Source organism: Esox lucius, chromosome 16, assembly GCF_011004845.1.
Source record: "Esox lucius isolate fEsoLuc1 chromosome 16, fEsoLuc1.pri, whole genome shotgun sequence".
NCBI lineage: Eukaryota > Metazoa > Chordata > Actinopteri > Esociformes > Esocidae > Esox > Esox lucius.
In genome coordinates this window covers 26047595-26073782 of record NC_047584.1, presented here as the reverse complement: position 1 = coordinate 26073782, position 26188 = coordinate 26047595, and the positions used below count along the sequence as shown (strand labels likewise).

The window sequence follows — 26188 nt, the reverse complement described above, 5'->3', positions numbered from 1 at the left end:
AAAGCGCGCTCTCTCTCTGCGGATGAGTGCTTGCTGCTGTGTCTTTACGTTCCATTCTGAGAAACGCTGAAAACTCCATTCCATCCATTTCAAGCATTAGACCTTACGCTTCTTACAACTTTACCTCTCACACACTCATTCGCGAATACATTTATTATTGACCGTCTCTGTTATCTTTGAAACGCTGTTTGAGATTGCACCGGTGGTCAGAACTTGAATTATCATAAGCAAAATGGGAGGAAAGTCGTCGCTTGCTCACTGAAGTTGGAGGCTCTCCTTGTGGAAGGAAGAGGTGGCGGCAACACCACGAGCTCACTCTCTGAGAAAGGTTAGTTAAAACTTTCGCTCAAGTTTCTTCAATTGTAACATTGTAATTCCGTGAATTGCACATTGTTGCATGCACATTCTTGCTGAACTTCGTAACACTTTACATGTGTGTAGATTTTTTTCCTCCCCGGGGGAACATTGTTATATCTACAATATTAGTAGGTACATTTTAAAAGTTCATCTTCACATTGACAATACTTTAATTATTGCAATTATTTGGACATAAAATGCTTTTGTTTTGAAGTACCAGACATTAAATGCAGCAACTTGTGTCAGATATTATTTTCCCCTCGCGTCATATCACCTCATTTTATATTTAAGTTAAGTTGGAATATTTAAAGTTGCCTCATCCGTCATCTTTGTCATTTACTCTGTAAACTGTAATATCGGCCACATTTAAAGGGTATTGCCCATGTTGATAGTTAGTAAGCGCATGAGTGGGGGAGGGGAAGTAGATCTAACTGCACCAGACATGGGTTAAACTAGTAGTCTTTTCTAAGTGTATACTTGTTATGGTATCAAGCCAGTCTTTATATTTAAACCATATACAAAAGCAATATTCACCCTCCTGCCCATTAAATTAATTATTTAGAATTGATTGGCCATTATGTTTTTTCCCTTATTACTTCCTTGTATTTACACATGAGGTGTTTGAAGAATGATTTAAAGTGAGGGGAAAAAAATGCTATTGGGGAAGCTTGCGGATGAAGAACTGGAAGCCTTGAGGTTTGAAAGCAGCATGGAAACATGTAATGTAGTCCATAGGCCCAAACAGCTCCACCTCCGTCACCTGTTGATCTGGTGGTATATCTGCAGCTCCAATTATTCTTGGTCTGGGTCCCTATGTCAGATACAGACACAATGGCATAAAGACCGCTTAGGCAGATGTTAACAAAGTCATCTCCAAACTCCCACATGTTTTTAGGATAGTGTGACACCCGTCCCCTGCCAACATTCTGCCGTTTAAGGCATCTGCTCACCCCTACAGTGACACAAAATGTAATGTATCCCAGCATCAAAGACGATCCTCCATTAATACAGAATCTAAACTAATAAGGGCACATACCAACACGTTTAGTTCTAGCCTGTCTGGTCGTTGAGTGAATGCAAATTTAATGTCATAAGAAAAACTGATTTGTTGCCATCCGTTAAAGTAACAATAGGGGTTTATTGTAACGTAATTGCTTGTTCTAGATGACTCGAGGCTTTTCCATTTGTGGAATCGTAACGAGCTCCTAGGGTGGTAATGTAGAAAGCTATTAGTGGTCTATGAATGTGTGGCCCTTAGTCGAATGGTCACATGTTAAAGGTGAAGAGGTAATAGTGAGGGGTAACGGCAATACTAAGCCTCCATGATAGTGTGAAGACGGAATTGGTTTATGCCTTTGGTGAACATTCTGTTCTGGGAGTCTACTGTTGTTTTTTCCAATGAGCTGAGTTTTAGAAGTCTCAGTTTACACTCGAATGTCTCAGCTTTCTAGCGGATCCTGGTTGGATACTTGTTTTGGCCTTGTTGTGGTGTATGGCTATGGAAGGTTCACTGATCTGATTTGAAATGACAAGCTTTGGCTTTAGTGGTGTGTGTGTGTGTTTTAGATCTAACTATACTCATGAGTATAGTAAAACCAGAAAACACTGGACTCATGGGGACCTTTTGCCGGTCCCCATGTGGCAAAAGTCAATTTCCGGCTCAGGGTTTAGGTTTAGGGTCAAACTTACAATTCATTTTAGAGTTAGAATTGGGGTTTCTTTAAGGTCCAGGTGTTGTTGGTTAAGTTTAGGGTTAAGGTTAGGCATTACATCTAGGTAAAGTCTAGGCACAAATCTTACTTTATTGAGGTTAAGGTTATGATACATTGTATGTTTCCTGCTGACCTCTTTGCCTACAGTCAGGGATTATTTTATTTTTAACGCAGCTTTATTTTAATTGTTCAAATGAACGAGTTTAGCGCAAATAAAAGGAAAAAATGTTTTTGTCCCAAAAAATTTATGTAATACCAAATGGGAATCCACTTCCATCCATGGTATGAATCGCTAACAATACAAACCTACTAGGACAATTTTCTGCAACAACAGGATAGTCAAATAAAGACCCTGCGTTTGGATGCTAATGGCCTTTTAGATTGTCCTTCTGTCTGAGGTTTCATTTGCGGCTGCATTTGGTTTCAGGCATATTTGTGTTGGCTACCTCAGTGCTTAATACTCCATTCAGCAGTAGCACCTGAAGTTTATCCCTGATACTGTAAGATCTGTGACAACGACTGCTATGAAACACTGTTTTTGTCCATATGTTTTATGCAGCAAATTTGACGTCTCTACTAGAACGGGGGTTGTGGATACAGGCAGGTCAACCTTTACACAGAAATAACACCCATTGCAGTGGCAGCCTTAGTTCAAGACTACAGCCATGTATTTGGAGCGGTTGCGTGTTGTTGGCCATGTCCTTGATAACTGTGCAATTGTGTTGAGGCTAGCAAATAAAGTCAAGGCAACAGTAAACATAGTCAACTCTGCATGTTATGCAGCACCTCTCTATTGTCCCACAGGCCGATCATTGTGTCATTTTGTAAATTCCAGAACACTTCGGCAAGACACCATACTCACCCACGTTCTGTCCAAATTGGACCAGATTCATATCGCTCCCTGAGCATGTGTGACAAATGTTATCACCCTGGGTCATATCTGGAGTATATAAACATGTCTGTTACAGCGCCACCATGGGGTTGATGTGAATGTTCGCGTATAAACTGAGTTTTGATGTTGTCTTAGCAATGTTAAGTTTTGCTGCCTCATCATAATATGCATTTTGGTTTGGGTCTACGCCCATGGGAATGTTTATTGGTCAGCAACTGTGTGTGAAAACGTTGTTAGATACTCAACATGGTCTCATTAATGAGGCAAACATTGCATTGAGACCTTTCTTCATAGATGTCTGGTTTAATGCCGATTTGTTACGTGTTTTTCACAACATTATAAGTGGTGTAAAATGCCTCACGGCGGATTGTGTCCCCAAAGCGTATTGGTTCCTTGTGAGGAGAGGAACCTATGTATTGAATGTCAAACAGGCCGTGACTTTGCAAAGGTAGCATTTTCAGTCACGTTAAACGAACATATGTGTAATCCTGTAAATGCCTGATCTCGATGGCAAGATGCATCTTTCACCTATAGTGAAAATGGGGCCAGTGGTGTGAGGTGTTGTGTGTCACGAGAGATCGACAGTCTGCTCCCAGATTTCCCCATGGGGGTCAACACATCGGAGGTCTGTCTGGAGTGGACTGGAGTCCACAACAAAAATGTCAATGTAGTCTGAATGTTACGACAACTGCTCTCTTGCTTACTGCAGCTACAGATCAATGTCTATTCTTTTGACTAAACTGTAATGATTGTTAGTGCCCTTGTTTAAAGGTTGTAGAATCCAGACCGCCCCCCCATTCGGCATCTGCCGAAGCACTGAAGTAATTGATGCATATCTAATCAGCTATGCGGTGAATTGTGTAACCCAGGAGAAGCAGATAGTGGTTTCATGTGTGTGCCATTTGTGTGAAGTGTCATAAGGAGGAAGGATAGAGATTGAATTGAAGTACAAAGGTTCACCTTTGTGCATACATGTTCACCTTTAAGCCGTGTTCGGTAAAGGCTGTAAGAGAAGTAGTTCTGGAAATGCTGTAGTTGTCTGTTGATTTATGATGTCACAATCTCAGTGTGTGTGATCACTGTGAACCCACTATGCCGATACGACACCCCAGAGGAATTCCCAGTATGTATGACATTGTGTTGAAAATAAATGAGTGAAAATGTCTGTGTGTGCGTCCATCTTCCTGTTTTCTTAGCGGTGAATTATCCCCCATGAACTGTTCTTGTATGTCGACTGTTGGACACGGCTGCCGCTGTATTTATCTTTCTACTAATTAGTGTCTCGGACATTGGTTTGGAGAGTGTCATTAACCAAAGTCAAAAGTATCAATGTTCTTTTGTAATGGGACATAATAGTATGGTCACAGATGATGAAAATAACACCAAAGTTAATCATTTATGCCAGCTGTGGTTGTAAAGACTTGTGCTGCTCTAGCTATGTTTTTATGGGTCATCTGTCTGCTCTGTTATTGGCTGTGACCAGCCTCTGTCTGTTAGGGTTATCTCATTTCCAGGAGGACCCGGTCTGTGAATTGTGTCTCTGAGAACGGCGCTCTGGAACGGAGACCAAACAAACATGTGTAGGATGCCAGTGAAAGTTGCATATCTGCCTTGGTTAGCCTTTTATCTCTGCCGTTTCCTGCTGTCAGTAGTTTGAAACATGTACGCTCATGGAGATTCCACTGTCTGGCGGTTTTATGAGGTTCACTAACACCTACACGCTGTCACTCGTGATACAGGCCTGTCTTCTATGTGTATTTGCGCCATTTTAATTGAACACACAAAGAAAGGTGTTTGTGATTTCAGACCAGGTATTGGCAGCGTGGATGTCTATATACATAGCTCAGTGTTTGCATCGATAGCTGTAAATCATTGCAGGGAGGCTTGGTTAATGAATAAGACCGTGTTCTTTTGTCACCTGGCTTTTTCCTTTAAAGATTTGCACATTAATTATGAGAATTGTTGGCACGTCTAAAAATCTTTTTTCTTCTCTTCTTCAAATCCAGGCCAGTTGTTTTATCATTAAAGAGGCGTTCCAGGGCTTCTACAAAAAAAACATTCAAATGTTTTTTATCTCCTGTTCTGGGCTTGATGGGTAGTGTTGTTTATATGTGAATAATCTGAAAGTAGTATCACCACCATGTCAGTTAGCTGTGAACGTCCATGTTTGATAGCAAATGTTTCTGGACGAAACAAGACCCATTGGCACATGCATGCATAGCTAGGTCACATTGTTTGGGGGGTTAGGGTTAGTTAACACCCCTAAACAAGTGGCCAGAATTCTTGGAATGCCTCTTTAAATCGAGGGTCTCTTCTCTGTCTTACATTTGTGCTTCCATATGAAAAAGGTTGCATGTTCAGCCCCTCTATGAAGAGGACGTTCTGGAGGAAGTAGGCGGATGGAAAGGCTTTATTTATGGTGAGGGTGGTCATGCATTCAATAATATGTAAAAACTGAATAGGGTTCTAGTCATAACAGCCATGGTCCATCATCTTCAGGCAGACTGGCTGTGGTATTGTGCACATAGCTTTTCCACATGAGTCAGAGAATGACTTTGAATGACGATTATGGGGGGTGTTTCCATGGCCCTTTCTGATCAAAGGGGGGGGGGGTTGGGGGGCACAAGCCAATGTCAACAGTGTAGCAATATTAGGTCACAGTATCAAAAACATTTTCTGCCACATTAGCCTGTTACTGTTTACAGCTAGATTAAGCCCTGTAGAAAACCTGCTTCTGAAACTGACCTCTGATAGTGGGACTGACGAGGCACTGACAAGGCACTGAAGTGTAACAATGCCAGTTTTCCTTATTGTAGATCTGCCTAAAATGTAATTGTTCTCTATATCAGTCTGCTTTTTATGGAGTATTTGTACTTAGAGTTAATCAAACTAAGCTATTAGCTTTGTACAGTTAATGGTCGTGGACAGAGGTCAATATCATGCTTGTTGTTCTACAGGTCATGTAGACCTGTAGAACAACAAGCCATCACAGGGTGTAAAATCTAACTTTGAAAACCTTGTTTTGCTATTTGAAATACATTGACACCTTTAGTGTGGAATTGCCCTAATGTAATCATTAATACTGCAGTCAAGAGTTTCTGCTCTTTTATCATATCTTCGTGAATGGATTTACATGCTATGAAATATTTAGTGCTTCTAATGTATCCTGTATGGTAGTTAGCTGTCATTATATAGCTCCACAATCATACACTGAAACTTGAACTTGATGGCCATATTAAGAATTCTTGGGTTCTCTCTTTATTCAGTCAAACCAAAACATTTTAATCTAAATCAGAGGTCTGACTTGCTTAGTTGTAGTGAATTTACTGAGATGGATTGAGTTCTGGTAACCATTGTCTTGCAGTGAGCATTGTTGAGAACCAGATTGAGACATCTCTCTTCTGTTCAACCAGCCCTCGCAGATACATTGAGTCTTGGATCCACACAGCCCATATGGAGGACAATGGATTCAAATTATGAGGCCTGTTCCACCAAAGCTGTAATTGCAGTAGTGGTTCTGTTGTGTTCTCATGCTCTGGGTAATGTAAGCTGTCTAAAATATTGTCACCAGGGGTGTATTTATTCCACCAAACCACATCATTTAGTTTGTTTTGTAAAGACTTAATGAAGCTGGGAAGAACTACCCTGAATTAGTCCTATAAAAAACACTGTTTGATGAAATATTTTCCTACACAAATGATTAAGAATATCCTACAGTAGACCAATATGACACACAAATCATGTGTAGTGGATCAAAGCTTGTGTTAATAAAATAAGTAATGGTGAGTCCTCTCAATTAGCTTAAATTATCTGGTATTTTTTCACATTTGTACATGCTTTTACTTTAGAGTTTTCCTTCTAAAAAAGTTTAATTATGTAAAAAATAATATATTCTAAGTAGGTGTCAACATACCCCAACGACAGAATAATAATATCTAGTTGGATAGACTGATGATGGAGCAGGTAATTCTTGTCTGGTCAACTACATTTTGGGTATGTGGTAACAATGTTAACTTCCCTGGGCAATTACCATGAGGGTTTGTTTTCTGTCCGGAGACTGGGCTGGTTGGGGTGATTCTCTGGTCAGGATCTGGGGGATAATTGTCCTACTGGAAGATCCATTGATATATTAGCCTTTTGGGAGAGGCTGTCAGATTTTGCTCAAATCTCCAGGTACTTGACAGATTCCATATTGCCATGTATATCCTAACCAGGTTACCAGGGTTCCTTTAATAGCAAAACAGCCCCACAGCATCACAGATCCACCGCCATACTTCATAGCGGGTGTGCTCTTTTCTGCATGACCATCCCTGTTTTTACACCAAACACAAGAATGGCTACCTAACTAAATGCACCACCTCTGTCAGAACATTAAACTCATTCTGTTTAACAACTATCTTTCAGCTAATCAAAAAAATATTCTATCATTCTATGGCTAAACAAAATGTTGGTTTGGGGTAAAGTCACTGGGAAATAACCCATTTATTTATTTGTTTTTTAATACATTTTTATTATAGTGACTTTATAGTGACTTTTCCCTTCAGCTTTGTTGTGGCTGCAGTCACAAAGAACAAACTTCCATTATTCCGCTTGTCTTCTGGCTTCAGAGAGCTCACCTTGGCTTGGCCTCCAAACATCATGCTAAGTCAGCTGCGCACTGTGATGGGTTAGGGTTAGTCTACATGTCTTTTAGCAGACTTATCCTGTCATTTTGAGTTATTGCAATGTCAAAATCTAGGTCAAACTCGATCTCTGGCATGAATACTGCAAGTATGGTAATATTGTTATGCATGAAGTAATCTGGTACTGTGAGATCATGTGTAGGTTGTAAAAAATGATGGCTTTGCAGCAGCAATTTTTTGTTCCACCCCTAATGCGCGTCCCTGAAAATAGACCTATCAGCTTAGTTACATTTTCCAGCATATTTAACTTTGCAATATTAAAACCAGGTCTTATTTAGCATTGTTTACAATATGCCATGATGCCAGCAATGCATCTGAATGGATTTGCTGGTACCTGCAGCCTGTGCCTGGTGTTCTGTGGAACCAAGCAGTGTGTCCAATCGACTTTCTTGTTGATGGTGGGAGCTTGCTGTGTGGCCAATATCACTGATGTCTGCAGTAAGGGTTACCTTTTTTTGTGGCAATGCACCATGCCATTTTAACATCTGGAATGTCTCTTCTGCTCCAAAAGCCCGAAAAAAAGGTTTGAAAATGGTTCCAGGGAAATACTGCTTTGTAGACTTTTCTATATATAGTTATTTGTAAATTATTTCAAATACACATTTTTGTTTTAGGCAGAGGCAGACAAAAGACCCCCCCCCCCCCCCCCCCCCCCCCCCCCCGAAATGTATCATGGGGAACAACTACAGGGAAACAGGCCAATCTTCAAACTGCTATCTGTCAGTCAGCTTTACCCAGACGGGCGTAGGAGAAGTGGTTTACCCTAGAGACAGTAGTACTATCCTCCCCCAGCCTCCACACTTTCACTCTGAGCCCATACCGGCTGTCATTGAGAAAGGCAGAGAATAATTTGCAGTAGTTGTTGTGGCTACCAGATTGCGGTGTCAGAAGTTGTCCACCCCACCCCCCACCTCCCCACCCCGCGTTCTTTCCCTTCCCCCAATGGTCAGACTAGACTGCAGGCTGACTAAATGCTTCAAAGGCAGGTTTTACTCAGCAGAGCGGTTCAAGAGAAAATGGCTGCTGTTTCCAGGTCTTGTTTGCACATCTGTCAGGAAGGTGACTGCACAGGAGGAAATGGGGTCCTCGGAATGTTAACATAGAATTTGCCTCTGCCTCTCTCTCTCTGCCTCTCTCTCGCTCTCTCTGTGTGTGTCTCTCTGTCTGTCTCTCTTTTTTTTGTTTTTTTCTAAATCAATCAGTTTCAAACCTACCCACAAATGCCTGGCTGTAGTTTTTCTTAGCTTTACTGTCTATTTTATTTCTGAGTAATTTATGTGGCATGTCCCCATCTAGCCTATGCCGTGATTTATTTTTTACATTTTAATTCTGTACGCTATGTAAAACTGATTCTCCATGTGGAGACACAGTGTATAATGAAGCCTATCGTAAAGCAAGGTATCATAATATTTCCCTGATGTACATAAAAAAATGGTACGTCTACTTTGTGAGACCGGGTTATGCAATATTGCTAGTAAGTTTCCCTTCCTCTTATAATAAGGTTTCGAAAACTGTCAAAACTATATTTCTTAACGTTTTCTAAATAATAACTGATTCCCTATTATATGAAGTGCTTGTTTTGCCATTTCAACAGATGTAAATACTGTCTTTAATATTGGTTGTGGTTAATAATTTAAAAATATTTTGTAAATAAAAGGATACAAATGTAATGAGCAGTTTTTCTGCATTCTCTCTGCATTGTAGGGAGGTGTTGGCATCCACTATATCCAATCAGATGTTGATAGACTTCTCTAATCTGTGAGTGCATATTGATTTGTTCTTGAGTTCCACATCACAAACCATCCAAATCTATTTTTAGGGCAAATTGGCTGGCTAAAATCAGCATTTGTGACTGATTACATCCACCCATAGTAACTTTAATATGAAGACCTTCTGCAGCTTCCCTTCATTGTAGGTTGTCAGTAACTTACTGAACATGACCAGGGAATATAGTTAAGCTGTTCGTTTTCTGACAGTAATTGGGGGCATTTGATGCCATGGAGTGATTATTTACCATTGGTTTACCTGTCCCCATTTTTGAAACCTGTCAGGTGGGAGTGGATGAAAAATAATGTGAGGGCAACCCCATCCCCAAATGAACCAATCCATGATTCTGCTGGAATGACTGGATATGGTTGTGAAAACACAGTGAACAAAAAAAGTTAAAAAAAAAATGAATGTGCTGAATCAATCTTGAAATGCCTGCATGACAGCAACTTAATTGTGGCTTGAGTGCTGAGATCTTTTTGGTTAAGACCATTTACACCACTATAACAAAGTGTTTGTACGTACATGGGCATCCAACCTATTGCTTATTCTAGTGGGTAATAATGGCTCAGACAGCTACTATAGAAGCCCTGTGGCTCAGGGCATTAGCAACTACCAGCTAATTGGACGTCCAGTTAAAGTGTGGGGCACCTTTACCACAGCCTTGGGTGAAACACTGCGTTGCAACTTAAACTAAGCCTGGGTGAATGGCTGCTGTTGGTATACTTGGAGAGTAATAACCTTTACTGTGCTGTAAACACGCTAATGATTTCCCTAATGAATCACAGGGCAGGCGCCTGCTGGGAAGCTCCTAACTGCCCAGTGCAGGGTCATTTGGGACCCTGGGCCTACATCCTCTGTTGGGAAATGGCTGGCTTTCAACAGGCTGCAAGAAAAAGGTTTTCTGAAAAAAACATTTGGCCATGGGGCAGAGATGGAAAGAAATGCTGCATGCTGAACTTCATAATGTGGCCTCTCTCTGACTTTGGATGGATGAGTGTCTGAATAATGTCAGTTTCTCCATTCAGTTTATTTGGAGAGCATGGGAAAGCCATCTTGACTGCTGAGATGTCTATGGTGTGAAAATATCAATGTAATCCTTGTCCCACATGTGGCCGTAAAACCCAGAAGCTTGTCCACAATAATAATGTTCACTGGAAGATGACATGGGTGACTCCGAAGTGAAATTTGCACACAAATTCACAACTTTCATGTCTCGCAGAAAGGATTTATTTTGGTGTGAAATTAAACAGTTTAATGTTTGTGTCTATGTTTTATCTGCAAGAAAGTGAACTTTAAATATTGGGGAAGTAAATGCAGCATTATGGATACTACATGAAAAACTTTTCAAGGAGACCATACATGGTAGCAAGTCAGGATATTTTCATGTTTTAGGTTAAAACATGGGTAAATATTTAATGGGTATTATTATTTTAAAATTATTTTTTACTTTATAGACAGGGGTTCTCAACCTTTTTCCTCCAGGGTTTTTGGTGTTGGTAGGACAGGTATGGTGCGAGATCAGTTTTGCGCATTTGCGACATTCTGGCATTGTAATAGTAGTAGTGGAATGAAAACATTTCACTGTATTCACCAGAAATGTTTTAGTGCGTTTTTGAGTGCGTACAAAAAGCGCATCCCAATATGCTGGAATTTCTATTGGTCAATTGAACAGGCAGCGTCCTGATAGTCCTCTACTGATGCGAGACATGCGATCATCTCTCAAATAACCCAAGTGTTGACTGTCATACAGAAGGTCCACCACAACCCCTACCCTCTGGACACTTGGGGAACAGTGTCAGCCATACTTCCAAATAGGCATGTAAAGTGGTAAGACTCAACCCGAGTCTTACCAACGGTACTCCACCGGTCTTAGGACGCTGGAAGGGAGGGCCTAGGGCTGTTTCTGGACATACTGTAGATTGTCTGTCACTCAGTCAGGCACTATGGAAAAGGTTTGCTTGAACAACGGGTAGGGAATTTCTTTGACTGGGTAGGCTATGATTACAAGATGCAATGCTACTTGCTTTGGGGACGTCCGCCCCATTAGCTCTTTGCTTGCTAATTATGGTTCTGGTCGTCGGTTGCGGATGGTGGCGATTGGAGTTGCATCTCACAGATTTAATGCCTTTCCATTCCAGCCAGGCTCCACTTGTTTTCTAATTAGCTCAAAGAGCAGTAGCGTACTGTGTTGTGGTGTAGTGGGTTGGCTCTGAGCTCTGCGGGCCATCTAGGCTGTTACACAAAGGCTTATCTGGGGAAAAGGGGACTTTCTTCCAGCTTTGGAACAGTGTTTGTTAGCTGTTAATGCAGATGTAACAAGTAATTGTTAAAATGTCATTGCCAGTTCAAAGACCCAGATTAAACACTCAGTAGTATTTAGTATGATTAAGATGTTCTTGAAAAAAATTAAAACAGCATCACATGGCCGATTTGGATTATAATCATCCAATACATTTTCATCTAGGTCAGGGGGTATGCTCTTGGTCAATCAGGTTATACTTGAATATCTTTAAATGCCCACATTCACTGAGCCGTAGAAGACTTTACTGAACAGAGTTATTTATTACACAATTGCGAGGGAAATCTATAGAATTGCGTATGGACATCAGTTTTGGGTTAGGGTTATATCCAAACCTGCGTATCACGCAGTTCTTTATTTATAATATGTTAATGTAAAAAATCTGACCTTGTTTTTGTTGCTACATTTCCTCTTCAAAATACAGAGTTTAAAGATGTCTTGTAACAACATGGTAACAGAGGTAACAAATGAACATTGATATTTCACTACACTACTTCATGGGTCGCCAACCTTTTTGGTTATGAGAGCTATACTAAAAAAAAATTATGTAAGCTGCTTTCTGTCTCCCTGACCACTTTTTCCTAGGTCCCTATATTTCCTTTTATTGTGTTGTTTTTTGATAAATGTAGCCTGGCGCTGCTGATATTTTATACAAATAACAAATCCATCTAGATGATGTTATAACTCTACGTTTGCGGTGCAGCACATTGTGATAGCTGAAAATGAAATGGCCAGGTATTGTGTTTTGCACTTAGACACAGGTGGAATTGTTTCAGTGCTTGTTGAGGAGCGAGTGTCTGGTAGGTGAGTGATTCGTTTGGAGGTTGTGCAGAGGAACATGTGAACCCTGCACATATTTCAGATGGTGTCATCGAAGCTTAATTTCTACCGCCCGGGGGGGGGGGGGTCTTATGAAACTACAGTGCAGGTAGTTTTTGGGGTATCAATAGGCTCTAGGTGGTGTTCGCTCACATTTTTGGTTGAAATGAAATTGTCACCATCTGGAGCCCTGCTAATCATTGTTTGTGGAAGGTGTGTTCAGTCTATGACTGTCTTGCATTAAGGCCCTAGGAAATGCCTGCAAATGCATATATAGCTAACATTTTATGCAGACTCAAAAAAATATGTACATTATATACCCATTTCTAATATGTCAGTACAAAACAGGGGCATGTATTAGTTCATTACCGTATAATCTGCTATTCAACTGTGCTGGAGTAAACTACATCCTAGTGTACTCTTTCTGAACATCACTCAGCTCTACTGGAGTAAACTAAACCCTAGTGTACTCTGTCTAAACATCACTCAGCTCTACTGGAGTAAACTAAACCCTAGTGTACTCTGTCTAAACATCACTCTGCTCTACTGGAGTAAACTAAACCCTAGTGTACTCTTTCTAAACATCACTCAGCTCTACTGGAGTGACATTTGGAGAAACTTGTGGTTGCAGATCAGTATTTCACTGACCTTTTAGAATAAGTACCTCTTAGAATAAGTACCTCTTTCACTTAGGATCCAGAAGCTTGGGCACGTCTGCCCATCACATGGTGAAAATGTATTTATTATTCATATGGTCTTTGCGCAGTAGGCTAGTTCAGAGATTTAAAGGATGATGGGGAGATGAATCTCTTCAGTCAATTAATAAACGTTTAACAACGTATGACTAACAAATTGTGCCAATTTCTCTCTCTTTTGCTGCTCCCTATATGTTAGTTTTTTTTTCCTGCTACTTGAACTTAATGGACCTGATAATGTGGCCCATGTCTCTTCCTATTTCTGAACATCTGAGATTGAAACGACTGTAAAATAAAACAAACGCAAACATGGCGCTCTTTGAGCAAACCTTTAAAAAATGACATAGCCTGTGGCCTTGGTAGACAGACAGTTTACAGTGTTCTTTAACTCAGGCGGTAATATGACAAATAGCAGTTTATTTTTGGAACAGGGTTAGGGTTAGTTTTTATTTCCGGGAGTTTATTCTTTCTGGTGTTCATAAATATGGAACGGGGAGGTGGGGTACATTATCCGGTTGATGATATTAGTGCAGTGTTTGAAGGGAGGGAGAAATTCACCAGCAACAGATCAGTTAAGGGGGGGGGGGGAGAGAAATTGCAATTTGCCTTCTGGATGCAAATGGCACATGGGTGATAAATAAAATAGATATGCAGAGGCTTCTGGATCTTCAGCAACAGTGAGAAAATGTTTGTAATGGTCTGGGAAAAGGCATCCGTGTCTTATTTGTTGACAGGCGATTCCGGCTCTGCCTGCCCTGCCATTATCAGATCTGCCAACACACTGCAACTGTGGATGTTAGTACATGATGGAAGCGTATGATTGGTCCAGACATGTAAGGCAGCGGTTCTAAACCTTTTTTCCACTTTTGGACTGCCCCTCCCTAGCTTCAGGCAAATCCTACATCCCTACCCAAACTCTTTGTTGTTCTGCATCCTCTGGTCGTTTTGCATGAGGGCAGTCCATGCTTTTAAAAACTTTCCTCACAGACAGGCTTGATGTTGTACAAAGTTAAACTCTGTCATCGCAACTGACAGGATCCAGTAACAGACATAGTAAAATATACTCCGAAAAATAAAGCAATTTCTCATTCTATGTACAAACCCTTAAGTGACTGTTTTTTTTAAAGGCGTGCGAGCGCTCGTACATGTGTGTTCAGGTTTCAACATTTACTTTTGCCTTGTAAATAATTGCTCTTATTTTCATTTATTGTATTTTGGGTTCCATATAATATTCTTATACCGGTTCTGTTCTGATTATGTATTCATGGAAAGCCAGTGTGAATCTTCACAAGGCGAATGTGTCTCAGTGTGAGATTGATTCTCACACCAGCTTCATAGCATCACCTCTTTCTGTTGCAGGAAAAAATTCATGTGAACATTCGCACTAAGCACATATCAGAGTTTTATTTCAATAAAGCTAGAGAGTCCGTGTGAAAGCATATCCCAAGGTGAAGACTTGAATTATTGATGTTGAGTAACAGGTTCGACCCGGCTGGCAGAAGGCCCATTGGTAATTGGGACAACACTTACGTGTCCTATTTTGTGCCATCGCTTCCTGCTTGTTGCTATGCTACCATAGGGAACTCTTGAGAGTCAGTTGAGCTCCGTGTGTTGTGCTATATTGTCGTAGAGGGATTCTTTTTTCTTAATGACGTGCTCTGATCAGGAAATAAAATTGTCCGTATCCCGTCCGTCGCGTTCTCCAGGCTGAAACCACCAATGAGAACAATGGCCCTGATTCGGCTTTCCAAAGGTTATGTTCAGGATCAAGTTTAAATGCACTGGTGGAGCTCCTGAATAGCGTCACTGTCTCGCAGGACAGCCGCTTCGCTTTAGTCAGGAGTTCAAATCCTGTTAGGAGCTTGCTGACAATACCAGAGGGCTTAGCATTGGCGGTAGAAATTGGCTCTCTATACTCCGCGGTTGTCGGATTTGGCTCTACCTTAGTTCAAGCTACTGCAAGCTGGATTCCGTTTATTGATTGGTTGAATGCTTTCTCATTCAACAGCGTCATCCTGGTGGGTACTTCCCAGTTCAGGAAGCGGCGTAAAACGTTTGGTGGCTTTGCGTATGTGCTTTAGGGGCCACATCTTCATATTTGACTTTCACAAACCTGCCAGTGGGTTGTTTTGATGAGTCGTCTTATGAGGGAAGGTGGTCGTGGTTAATGATGATCGATGGCTGTCTATGAACATGTCAGAATTATAACGATTCCTGTGATTTGCTTCAACAAAGTCGTGGTCATCTACATGGTATTTTACGTGTTGTGATATCATATATATTAGTTCTCCTTTCTCTTCAGTTTTCAATTTAGCTAAAACAGACCTATTGGGTTTTTGATCAAATTGTTTATTTTTGCAGTGCTTAAGGGCTTTTTCGCAAACTTTGTTGCATCTTTCGTTTCAAGGTTTCTGTCTCATTTTAATGTTCCAGTCTCTTTCCTTCATCCTTCCTACAGTATAATGCATAATGTGCAGGGTACTTTCAATGATGTTGTTGTGAAAATTATGAATCATTCTTTGTAGCAAACATTCATTAGCCTGATGGTTGGCGCTTATCTGTGGAACAAAAAGGGTCCCCGTAGTTTCGAATGAATACCACATTGAATCTTTGACTGAGGTGTCAATGCACAGTGTTTTGTAACAAGGCGCTAATGGCGTAAGAGTTTCAACTTTCCCCAGAAGCTAACCCAATGCACTGTACTGAGCTCTCCCCTGACACGTCAGCGGGCTTGTTATTCCCTGTACTGCTCTATTATGCTCTATTGATCTGGATCAGTGGCCAGGTCACTAATGTTAGACTGTTGCCTCGTTACCCTGGAAGGAGAATGACGCCACCGTCGCTTCACAGCGGAGGAATGGGGGAACTCTTGGTCTGGTCCGGCAGAGATGGATTAGCTGTGACATTCTCAGTAAGGCTGGCACAATTATTATATATTACCATGCAAACCACAGGTTTCAAATGACCTTTGTTTTAGAATCTGTTAGTTGAGTGAGCTACTTGTTCCATTGACTACTCGTTCATTTCTTTTCCACATGGGTTCATTAGGACTGTGAGGAAAAGAGAGAAAATGTACAAGAACAGCAGTGGTCCGAACTGAACCCACAATGTACTGATATGTTATGGAGGCAGCAAACACCCCAGGTCAACCTTTTTGGGTTTGAATTTTCCATGTTTTTTGGGTTGGGTGGAACATACTGCATTCGGGATGGTCTGGTCTGCTGTATTATGGACTGTGCTGTGTGACCAGACTTGTGTTGCTGCTGCCTGAAACCACAGCATCTCTACTAAAACCAGAACATTAGGAATTAGGATTGATCTCTGGCTGAAACCAGAACATTAGGAATTGGGATTGATCTCTGGCTGAAACCAGAACATTAGGAATTAGAATGGGAATTAGAATTATGCATTAGGATGGACCTTTTATGTCTGATATACAGAATTGTGAATCAGGATGGATCTGTATGTCTGAAACCAGCAAGGTGATGTTGCAGCACATTTATTCAGGAGAGGAGAAAATGTTCAGCGAGAAAACAAACAAGGTGCGATTCATGGTTATTATGGTAACCGCAGTCAACTGGCTGGCCAGCAACCCCCATTTAAATGTCCACGACCGTCACAGCCCTGATTGTCCGTGGGTCAAACCGTGAACGAATGGGCAATTAAGACACTTTTCTCTGTCCATGGTTGTATGTTCTTTATTTCCCTGTTTGAGGGCATGGTTGTTGTCAAGCCATTCGGTCATCAATGGGGACTTATCTAGATGTTACCTTCATTGTCCCACCCTCTGGGGAGCCTGCTTGTCTTGTTGTACGGCTGTTCACTTAGACGTGTAATTGTCTAAAATCCAAAATGTCTTTCTTATTCTTAGAGTGGGCCCATCCTTACCTGCACACGGTTCCTCCTCCATCGAGGTGGGCTAAGATGAGTATAACCAGCGATGAAGTGAACTTCTTGGTCTACAGGTATCTTCAGGAGTCAGGTATGTATGTCTGCTGGAGTTACTAGTATACCTCCGGCTGGCTTCCTCCTCTTGCTGTTTGCTAAATAATGAATGGACAGTTTAAGAATGGCTTCGTAGTTGGTTTGTGACTTGTGATTAATCAAGGGCTGCAATTGACCAACTAAACTATTTTGTTAACTTAGTAATCTGTCAACAAGAAGGAGGAGGAATAGAAAAACATGTTGCAGAGAATCTCGTACCAGGCAGCTTTCAGAATAGCAGATGTAGAACCTGAAGAGTGTGGACATCACTCTATTTAAACAAATGGAGGTTGTCTGGAGGATGCATTTTGCGGCAAGTTTCTCTTGTGGAGAAAAATAGGATTCGCCACTTTGACAGTCATGGGCTGATCCATCAGTAATATGGGGAATGTTGGAAACCGCTGCTCAACTGTAAACACACTATATATGCAGAGGTTTACCTCTAGTTTGGTTGTCGGATATTGCATTAATGCACCACTTAACCATGCATTCCAGATGAACTCATTCACACTTGAAAACCCGACTCAAGCCGTGATGCCAAACTAAAACGAGCTCTCTGAAAAGCAGTCAGCTGCGCTTGTTTTATATTGTAAATTGTTGTGCTGAGTCCTCTTCATAGTCTGTCTTCATGGTTCCAGTGTGTTTTCTCTGAAGGTTCATTGTACACAACAGCTTGGCACATCCTGTCGCACACTGTCTTCTTTAGAGTCGTTAATCTGCTGTGTGATGATACTATAGAAGACCTGTTTCCACTGTCTTTCAATGTTTATTTGAGGATTTTTTTTGTTGTGGTTGCTGCACGCAATACTCAGATAATCCATAATGAAATCTGTTGACAGCTGTTGTTTATTGTCAACGTTATTAATTACATTAATGTTGCGGCCCTAAATTAATTAATATTGCTACATTGACTTATCTAAAACAACCCTAAACATTTGGGGGGTTTTGAGAAGACTGAGTGCGCCAGTGGGAAAGTGGATGTGCCAGAGATTCCTTACAACAGAGTTAGTGGAAACCTGGCTGATAGGTCCCCCCTATTCTTCTCGTCTGTTGATCATTCGGCATATCGTTTTCCCTTTATATGCACAGGTGTCAACACGCCATTCAGGATAACCTATTTTTCACAGCGTGAATGAATTATTGAGTTCCTAGACTAGGCTATGCTTTATGACTCTTTTGTTGAGTATTGCTTTGAAGCCGGTCATTGGAGAAATGCGTGATATTTCTGCCACTTCGACATTACCCCCTCAGGAAAAAATAAAAACTTGGAATGTGTTATTGACTCACTGTGTGTCTGTGTCACCTTTAACGTTCCGTTTACATAACGTTGACCGAAAAAAAACAGTTGGAATGTCTGTAGATGCCGGTGGGAATGTGAGGTCTGTTGTAGTCTCTGCAGTAGTGGTTGGACTGTGTTCTCTGCCTGTCTGCAGGTTTTTCCCACTCAGCGTTCACCTTTGGCATCGAGAGCCACATCAGCCAGTCCAACATCAATGGAACGCTAGTGCCCCCTGCTGCCCTCATATCCATCCTGCAGAAAGGCCTCCAGTATGTGGAGGCGGAGATCAGCATCAACGAGGTGAGCATGGGGGGGGGGGTTTCAGGCTGCCGTCGGTCACATTCACCAGTCACACCAAAGCACGTGTTTTATAAATTTTTTGTATCGGGAAAGTTCACGTGATCTTTGCCTTTTTCAATTTGATCTATTACGTTTGGTGCTTAAAAATGAAATCTCCTCTGTCAGAACAAAGCCCACAATGCCCTGTTTGTAAATCAATGGGGTTGGATAACAGTGCCACGACTAATAAACAATATATGATCAATATTCAGTAAATCGTGTCGTTTGAATAGTAGTGAGTCGGTCGGCACGCTACCCAGCACGTCTGATTTCCGCAAACTTGTCGCGTTGGCAGGACGGCACCGTGTTCGACGGGCGGCCCATCGAGTCCCTGTCGCTCATTGACGCGGTGATGCCGGACGTGGTGCAGACGCGACAGCAGGCCTTCCGGGACAAGCTAGCCCAGCAACAGGCAGCCTGCGCCATGGCAGCCGTCGCCGCCAGCAACCAGCCCAGCGCACCAAAGAACGGCGAGACGGCGGTGAACGGGGACGAGAATGGAACGCACGCCATGAGTAAGAACGACTCCTAACCATTCAACCATTGCTAACTAGCAGCGTGCTAACTGGGCACATTTAAAAAGGGGGGGGGGAGTAGTGGTCTGAGCAGGGTGCTTTTCACCATATGTCAGGTGGTTAGGGGGATTTCACTGAGTGTTAGTGCATTTAGACACGCCTCCATGCATGGGGGGGGGGGGGTTGGGGGTTGGGCCGGGTGAAGCCCTGGACTGGGGAGGGAGGGATGGATGGATAGCGGATGTCGTGGATGTTTTGTGACGGATGATCCCATTGGGGTTGAAGTCAGTCAGTCAGTCAGTCAGTCAGTCAGTGTGGGTGGGTGGCAGAGCACCAGGAGGGTCTTTCTAAGATTAAATGTTGATGGCAGAAGAGGAGGAGCTGCCCCTTCGGTCTGCTCTGACGCAAAAACAACATAATATCAATGCTGCAGACCGGATTTGAAGATGATTACTCTATTAGTTATGAACTCGTCTCCCTGAAAGGTTGAGTCTTGATCTTGCTCAGATTGCTCCCTCCGCTTCAACTGGGTCAACAAGTACATTTGATGCAGTAATTGCAAATCTTAGATAACACTGTTATTTAAGACTTAGGAATTATCTGCTTCAAATTCTTCCAGTCGTTTTTTTTGGCGCGAGCATAATTGAAATTCTCTGCTCTTGAATGATTATGATTTAGAAGGTGAGAGGTTAATGCCTTAAAGTTTTGGCAGAAAAACTGAATAGAGGGAAAAGTACAGATGGCTTGTTTAAAAAGAAAAAGAAAGAAAACTGAATATGGCTATGGATGAAGAGGAAATGAAAGCATGTGTTTTGTCTGTGATGTGGGGAGTAGGGTCTGACAGGATGTATGTGCTCTGATTGCAGATAACCACAACGAGCCCATGGAGATGGATGTGGATGTGGAGATCCCAGTCAGCAAGGCCACTGTCCTGCGAGGACACGAGTCAGAGGTGTTCATCTGTGCCTGGAATCCTGTCAGTGACCTGTTGGCCTCAGGGTCAGTCTCCCTGGGGGAGTGGGGGGTGGCTGGGTCAGTCTCCCTGGGGGAGTGGGGGGTGGCTGGGTCAGTCTCCCTGGGGGAGGGGGGGGTGGCTGGGTCAGTCTCCCTGGGGGAGTGGGGGGTGGCTGGGTCAGTCTCCCTGGGGGAGTGGGGGGTGGCTGGGTCAGTCTCCCTGGGGGAGTGGGGGGTGGCTGGGTCAGTCTCCCTGGGGGAGTGGGGGGTGGCGGGGTCAGTCTCCCTGGGGGAGTGGGGGGTGGCTGGGTCAGTCTCCCTGGGGGAGTGGGGGGTGGCTGGGTCAGTCTCCCTGGGGATGGGGGGAGGTGCTGGGGGAAGGCTGGGTTAAAGTGCTCCTGGAGTTCTTCCTCCGTTCTCTCTGTCATCCTGCGTTCTGCCTGCGTGTCCTCCAGGTCAGGAGACTCGACAGCCCGCATCTGGAACCTAACTGAGAACAGCAACAGTAGCTCCACCCAACTGGTGCTCAGACACTGCATCAGGGAGGGAGGACAGGACGTCCCCAGCAACAAAGACGTCACCTCACTGGACTGGAATGTGAGTTCACAAGGGCTGCGTTCCCTCCACACACTGTGTCCATTCTCACGGAATGGACCCTCCGAGGCCTTAAACCCAGGACAGTCCCGTTAACTGTTCAATTGACTCCACAGAGTGATGGGACCCTTTTAGCTACGGGATCTTATGACGGGTTTGCCAGGATTTGGACAAAAGACGGTAGGTTGGACGCTGCTATGTGTTCATATGTTGCAGTGCTTCATCACTCTGGTCTGTGTGGATACTTTCAACCCTGATCTTTCCCAGGCAATCTGGCGAGCACTTTGGGGCAACATAAAGGGCCCATATTTGCACTGAAGTGGAATAAGAAAGGGAACTCCATCCTCAGTGCTGGTGTAGATAAGGTACTTGTTGTTTTAATTCATCTTGAATGTTGTTACATGTATTTGTTTAAGAAAACGCTGAGTGATTTCTATTGTTATTGCATTTATTTATGCGTTTTCCAGTTTTAGTATACCGCTCCGGTTTTCCAAGTCTGTACGTATTTGCAACCTATTGTCATTTTCCAGACGACAATCATTTGGGACGCGCACACGGGCGAGGCCAAACAGCAGTTCCCCTTCCACTCAGGTGAGCTGTGTCCCGAAACAGAACGAAGGAGGACTTGAGCATCCTAACTGACAGCCGCTAACCCCCCCCGTGTCCGTGTGGTTTCCCCTGCAGCGCCGGCCCTGGACGTGGACTGGCAGAACAACACCACGTTCGCCTCCTGCAGCACCGACATGTGTATCCATGTGTGTCGACTGGGCAGCGACCGGCCTCTGAAGACCTTCCAGGGCCACACGGTAAACTCCTGGAGGGGGGTGCGGGGGGGGGCCCGCTGGGGGTGCGGGGGGGCCCGGTGGGGGAGCCCGGTGGGGGAGCCCGGTGGGGGGCGGGGGGCCCGGTGGGGCAGTCCTGTTGTGACTAGTGTGAGTTATGAGCGGCAGGGCCTCTAGATGATCTCCGTCTGTGTGTGCGTTTCAGAATGAAGTCAACGCTATTAAGTGGGACCCGTCAGGAATGCTGCTGGCCTCCTGCTCCGATGACATGACTTTAAAGGTGGGGCCCATTTCACGCGCGGTTCTGGGTACCCGGGTCGTGACCCGCGTCCGTGCGACGGCGTGATGATTTTTAAAGCATGCTGTCCCTTCTCCTTCCAGATCTGGAGCATGAAGCAAGACGTGTGCGTCCACGACCTCCAAGCCCACAGTAAAGAGATCTACACTATTAAGTGGAGTCCCACTGGCCCGGGGACCAGCAACCCCAACTCCAACATCATGCTGGCTAGGTGGGTCCCAACACTCCAGGCCTGGAACAGAGCAGCGATTCATGGGAGGAGAATGGGCCGTGTGTGTGCTTGGTGGAAGGGGGGGCTGTAGACGCCCTCCCGGGGCTAGTAACGGTCACCGGGCCGGGAACATAATGCCCGTGACCCAGACGTGCGAGCACATAATGTTACCGTTGGAAAATCACAGGCTTTTACAGCTTCTACTGATGTCCCAGGGGTTGGGCCTGCAGTTCACTTTGGATAGAAAACCATCCCGTATTACGTTGAGGAGTTTGAATGGGATGCGGGTGTTGTCAAGCGTGTCTATTCAGTTCTTTCCCAACTTGTCTTTTCTAGTTACTTTGAATCTGATCTTCCCTGTCCCTTTTCTAAAGTGAGGTTTAGAACTACTTGAAAGATCTAATAATAACGTTTTGATGAGTGTTAATGAACATCAGCTCCTTTCATTAACACCTGTTCTCAACAGTGCCTCTCCTTCTGAGGCGACACATCGTCCTCTCACCAATTCTATGTCACACGTCACCTTTAGGCTTTGCAGATCCACATTTGAGTTTGTTAACAAGCCCAAAGCCAGCCAAACTTAGTTCTACTTAGTGCAGCCTGAGACTGGAAAGCCTACCTAGTTGCTGTGTTGTCAGAGGGGGGGGGGGGGGGGGGGGGCATGTCCCACCAATATTACTGACAGGAAATCCTGGAATCCTTTGACCCTGACCCACCAATATACCCTACCAACCTATGCCGTTGGGGGTGTTATTCTTGTATATAACCGTTAGTAGGGACAGGTGAATAATGGCTTGTGAACTTAGTGCTCGGATGTGTTTCCCTTTGAGTCCCTGCTGGTATTTCATGTGTGTGTAAAGTAAGCTTCTCCCTGCTGGTAATTCTTATCTAAAGTAAACTTCTCCCTGCTGGTAATTCTTGTCTAAAGTAAACTTCTCCCTGCTGGTAATTCTTGTCTAAAGTAAACTTCTCCCTACTGGTAATTCTTGTCTAAAGTAAACTTCTCCCTGCTGGTAATTCTTGTCTAAAGTAAACTTCTCCCTGCTGGTAATTCTTGTCTAAAGTAAACTTCTCCCTGCTGGTAATTCTTGTCTAAAGTAAACTTCTCCCTGCTGGTAATTCTTGTCTAAAGTAAACTTCTCCCTGCTGGTAATTCGTGTGTGTGTGTAAAGTAAGCTTCTCCCTGCTGGTATTTCGTCTGTGTGTGTAAAGTAAGCTTCTCCCTCCACTGTACTCCACAGCGCCTCGTTTGACTCGACCGTGCGTCTCTGGGACGTGGAGCGAGGCGTCTGCCTCCACACGCTGACCCGGCACCAGGAGCCCGTCTATAGCGTGGCCTTCAGCCCCGACGGGCGGCACCTGGCCAGCGGCTCCTTCGACAAGTGTGTCCACATCTGGAACACCACGGTGAGTGACCCGGGGAGGGTGACAGGCGTCTGACCTGCCGACCCATTGAAGTGTCCCCTGAGAGTGTCTGGGCTGTTTGTAAGGTCTGGTAGGAAACGAAGGCCCTGCGCCAGCACTCACCTGGGTTGGTTGCATTGTCGTTGCAGACTGGAGCCTTGGTGCACAGCTACAGGGGGACCGGAGGGATTTTTGAGGTGTGCTGGAACAGCACAGGAGACAAAGTTGGCGCTAGTGCTTCAGATGGATCGGTATGTTTGGAGAAAATACATGTGACTATCCTTTGCATTTTAAGATCTACAGTATGTCTTTTTATTTATTTTTGTAAGGATTTTCTTTCATTTGCACAAACCTTTGTATATAAAAGCTAAGCGTTAAAAAAGAGACCCCAATGCTTTCAGTGCATGGAGTGAAACCAGAATATTTGGAGGTTTACCATGTTTTATTAATCATGTTATCTTGTCCTCCAGGTATGCGTTCTTGATCTCCGAAAATAACATCCTGGCAGTTGCTTACAAGACGGACCCTGGAATGTGCGGCAAAAGGCATTCTGCTATCAGCAAACACACACTCATAGCTCAAAGCAGGCCTAGCAATGGGGAGGAGATCCTCCGGGTGGACACTGGAGACCGAGGATTTTTTTTTTTAAACTACCACAAACTACTTATTGGCAGAGGCAATCCTCCTTTTTGGATTTTTGTCTCCCTTTTGAAAATCTGCTGGGTGAATTATTCCAAAGGCCTGGACTAAATCCAGCTTATTTTGTTCAGGTACCAGAGGAGGATGTGATATGAGGACCTGCCCTGTGGCCGGAAGCTGCGCAGATTATTTGGCTAGGGTCTGAATCATGAGGAATAGGTTTAGCAGGCGGAGGGCCGTGATGTCCGACAGACCGGTGTTTTGGTGCGTTTGGCGTCAAATTGTGGGAGCCAGGTTGGGTTTTTCGAACTACTCTGTGAATATGTTGGCGCCGCTGTCCTGAGAGAGAACCTGTCAGACGGGAGTGACCTTGTTGATGCTGCACTGGTATCCTGACATATGGTTGGAATGATACTCGGCGGTGCGGTTTCTTCGTCAGCTGTACCGCTTGCAGAATTTTTCACAAATTGACTTTTGAATGTCGGGGTTGAAAAAGGTGCTGGTTCTGTACTCACATTTAACAACATTAAGGTCAAGGAAAAAAGAAAACTGCCAGGTTTAACGTCTACGTTTTAATCACCCGTTGAATTCATTTGGGGAAAGAAAAAAAGAAAAAAATGTCTCTACAAGATGGGGAAAAGAGTGGTTTCTAAGTATATATTCTCCCTTCTGGATGTACATTTAATGAATGTAAAGATATGTAAATTAGAGAAATACACAGACTTATATACTGTGTATATATGTTTATATACAGTAGACTTTAACATCTTCCTCTAGAGACTCAGTACTGGCTAGAAACATCGCATCTTTGCTGAGACTCATTTACAAGACCCTGATTTCAACTTAATGCATGTCAGATTTTTCTTTTTCACAGTGTACGTTCTTATTTTTCTGCCAGTTCCATCTGCATCAGGTTGGTGTGTACAGTCCTGTGGCACCGAGGTGCTTATTTCACTGATGGCTCTTAACACTTCATGCCATGGAGAGGAATGTCTCAATGTACTTGGATTTGGACTGTGATGTGTGATGAGCAGGTTGAAGATGGGAGTGTTTAATTCTAAGGTCTGCCTATTTTGTTGTGGTTCCCCCTGGCTCGGGTCTTGGATGTAAAACAGGACACCCAATGAAATGGAGATCAGGACAGAAAGACATGCCGACTGAGAGGAGAGAACTTTACTGTTGTGTTGTTGTCTTAATGTTGCTTTCGTAGCAGTGTCCTCTAGTCATCTACTGAGTGTTTCTAACAGTACCGTCTAACAGTGGTGTTTGGCACCATCTTGGTCTGGTGGAAACACGGCTCACAGTTTGACCAATCAACAAGATCTGATTAGTCGGAAAATGCCCCAATGTTGCTGCCGCCCGATCTGATTGGTTAGTTTGACCTCTGATTTGAGATGCAGTATGATGGGTTAAGCTTTATTTGTGTGTAGTATGTCTTGTGCTTAGTGGGGTCTAATGTGAGATTAGTCTCTTTAAACTAACAAGCTACAACTTGCAGATTGCCTTTTTACTGGTCCCTTTTTCTTTCAGTCAAGCACATTTTTAGAGCAACGTGAAGTGCACTTTTTCAGAAGGTAGGATCAGCTTTTGTTTGAATTTGTGGTGAAAGAGGAAGGCCAGCATTTTTATTTTAAATATTATTTTTTTTGGCTGTTGATGGATGGATGGGTCACTGTCGTCTGACATCTGTTTATTTTTTATTTTGTTTTATTTTTTGCTGAGAGCCATTATTGTCTGTGTCAGACTGAGAATCGGGGCTGTGGTTGGTGGCCATCTTGGCATGCTAAGAAGCCCAGTGTGGAATAACGAGCGGTGACTGACAGCCATCTCTCTCCCGCTCCAGTCTAGGGTATGCTCATCTGTTTCTAAGAGTAAACAATGAAGTCACACTCAACGTCTGAAATAAATCACTCTATTTTGATATTAGAAAACACCGTGTTCGTGTCTTGTATTGGGTTGTCAT

General features: G+C 43.5%; 1 protein-coding gene across 2 annotated transcripts; it reads left to right on the top strand.

Annotated features, from left to right (window-relative positions):
• On the top strand, nucleotides 1–26156 carry tbl1x (transducin beta like 1 X-linked). 2 transcript variants are annotated; one of them, XM_029125879.2, is made up of 15 exons: nucleotides 1–328; nucleotides 17098–17208; nucleotides 18644–18789; nucleotides 19124–19343; nucleotides 20210–20342; nucleotides 20753–20894; nucleotides 21008–21071; nucleotides 21159–21256; nucleotides 21422–21482; nucleotides 21576–21697; nucleotides 21879–21953; nucleotides 22055–22182; nucleotides 23424–23589; nucleotides 23736–23837; nucleotides 24057–26156. In XM_029125879.2, exons 2-15 carry the CDS (start codon nucleotides 17151–17153, stop codon nucleotides 24081–24083), a joined length of 1542 nt encoding a protein of 513 aa, XP_028981712.2. In that variant the 5' UTR covers nucleotides 1–328; nucleotides 17098–17150; the 3' UTR covers nucleotides 24084–26156. The 2 variants fall into 2 exon arrangements, with proteins under 2 accessions (XP_028981712.2, XP_034142632.1); XM_034286741.1 differs by lacking the exon at nucleotides 1–328 and adding an exon at nucleotides 16119–16137.
• The last annotated feature ends 32 nt before the right edge of the window (nucleotides 26157–26188 follow it).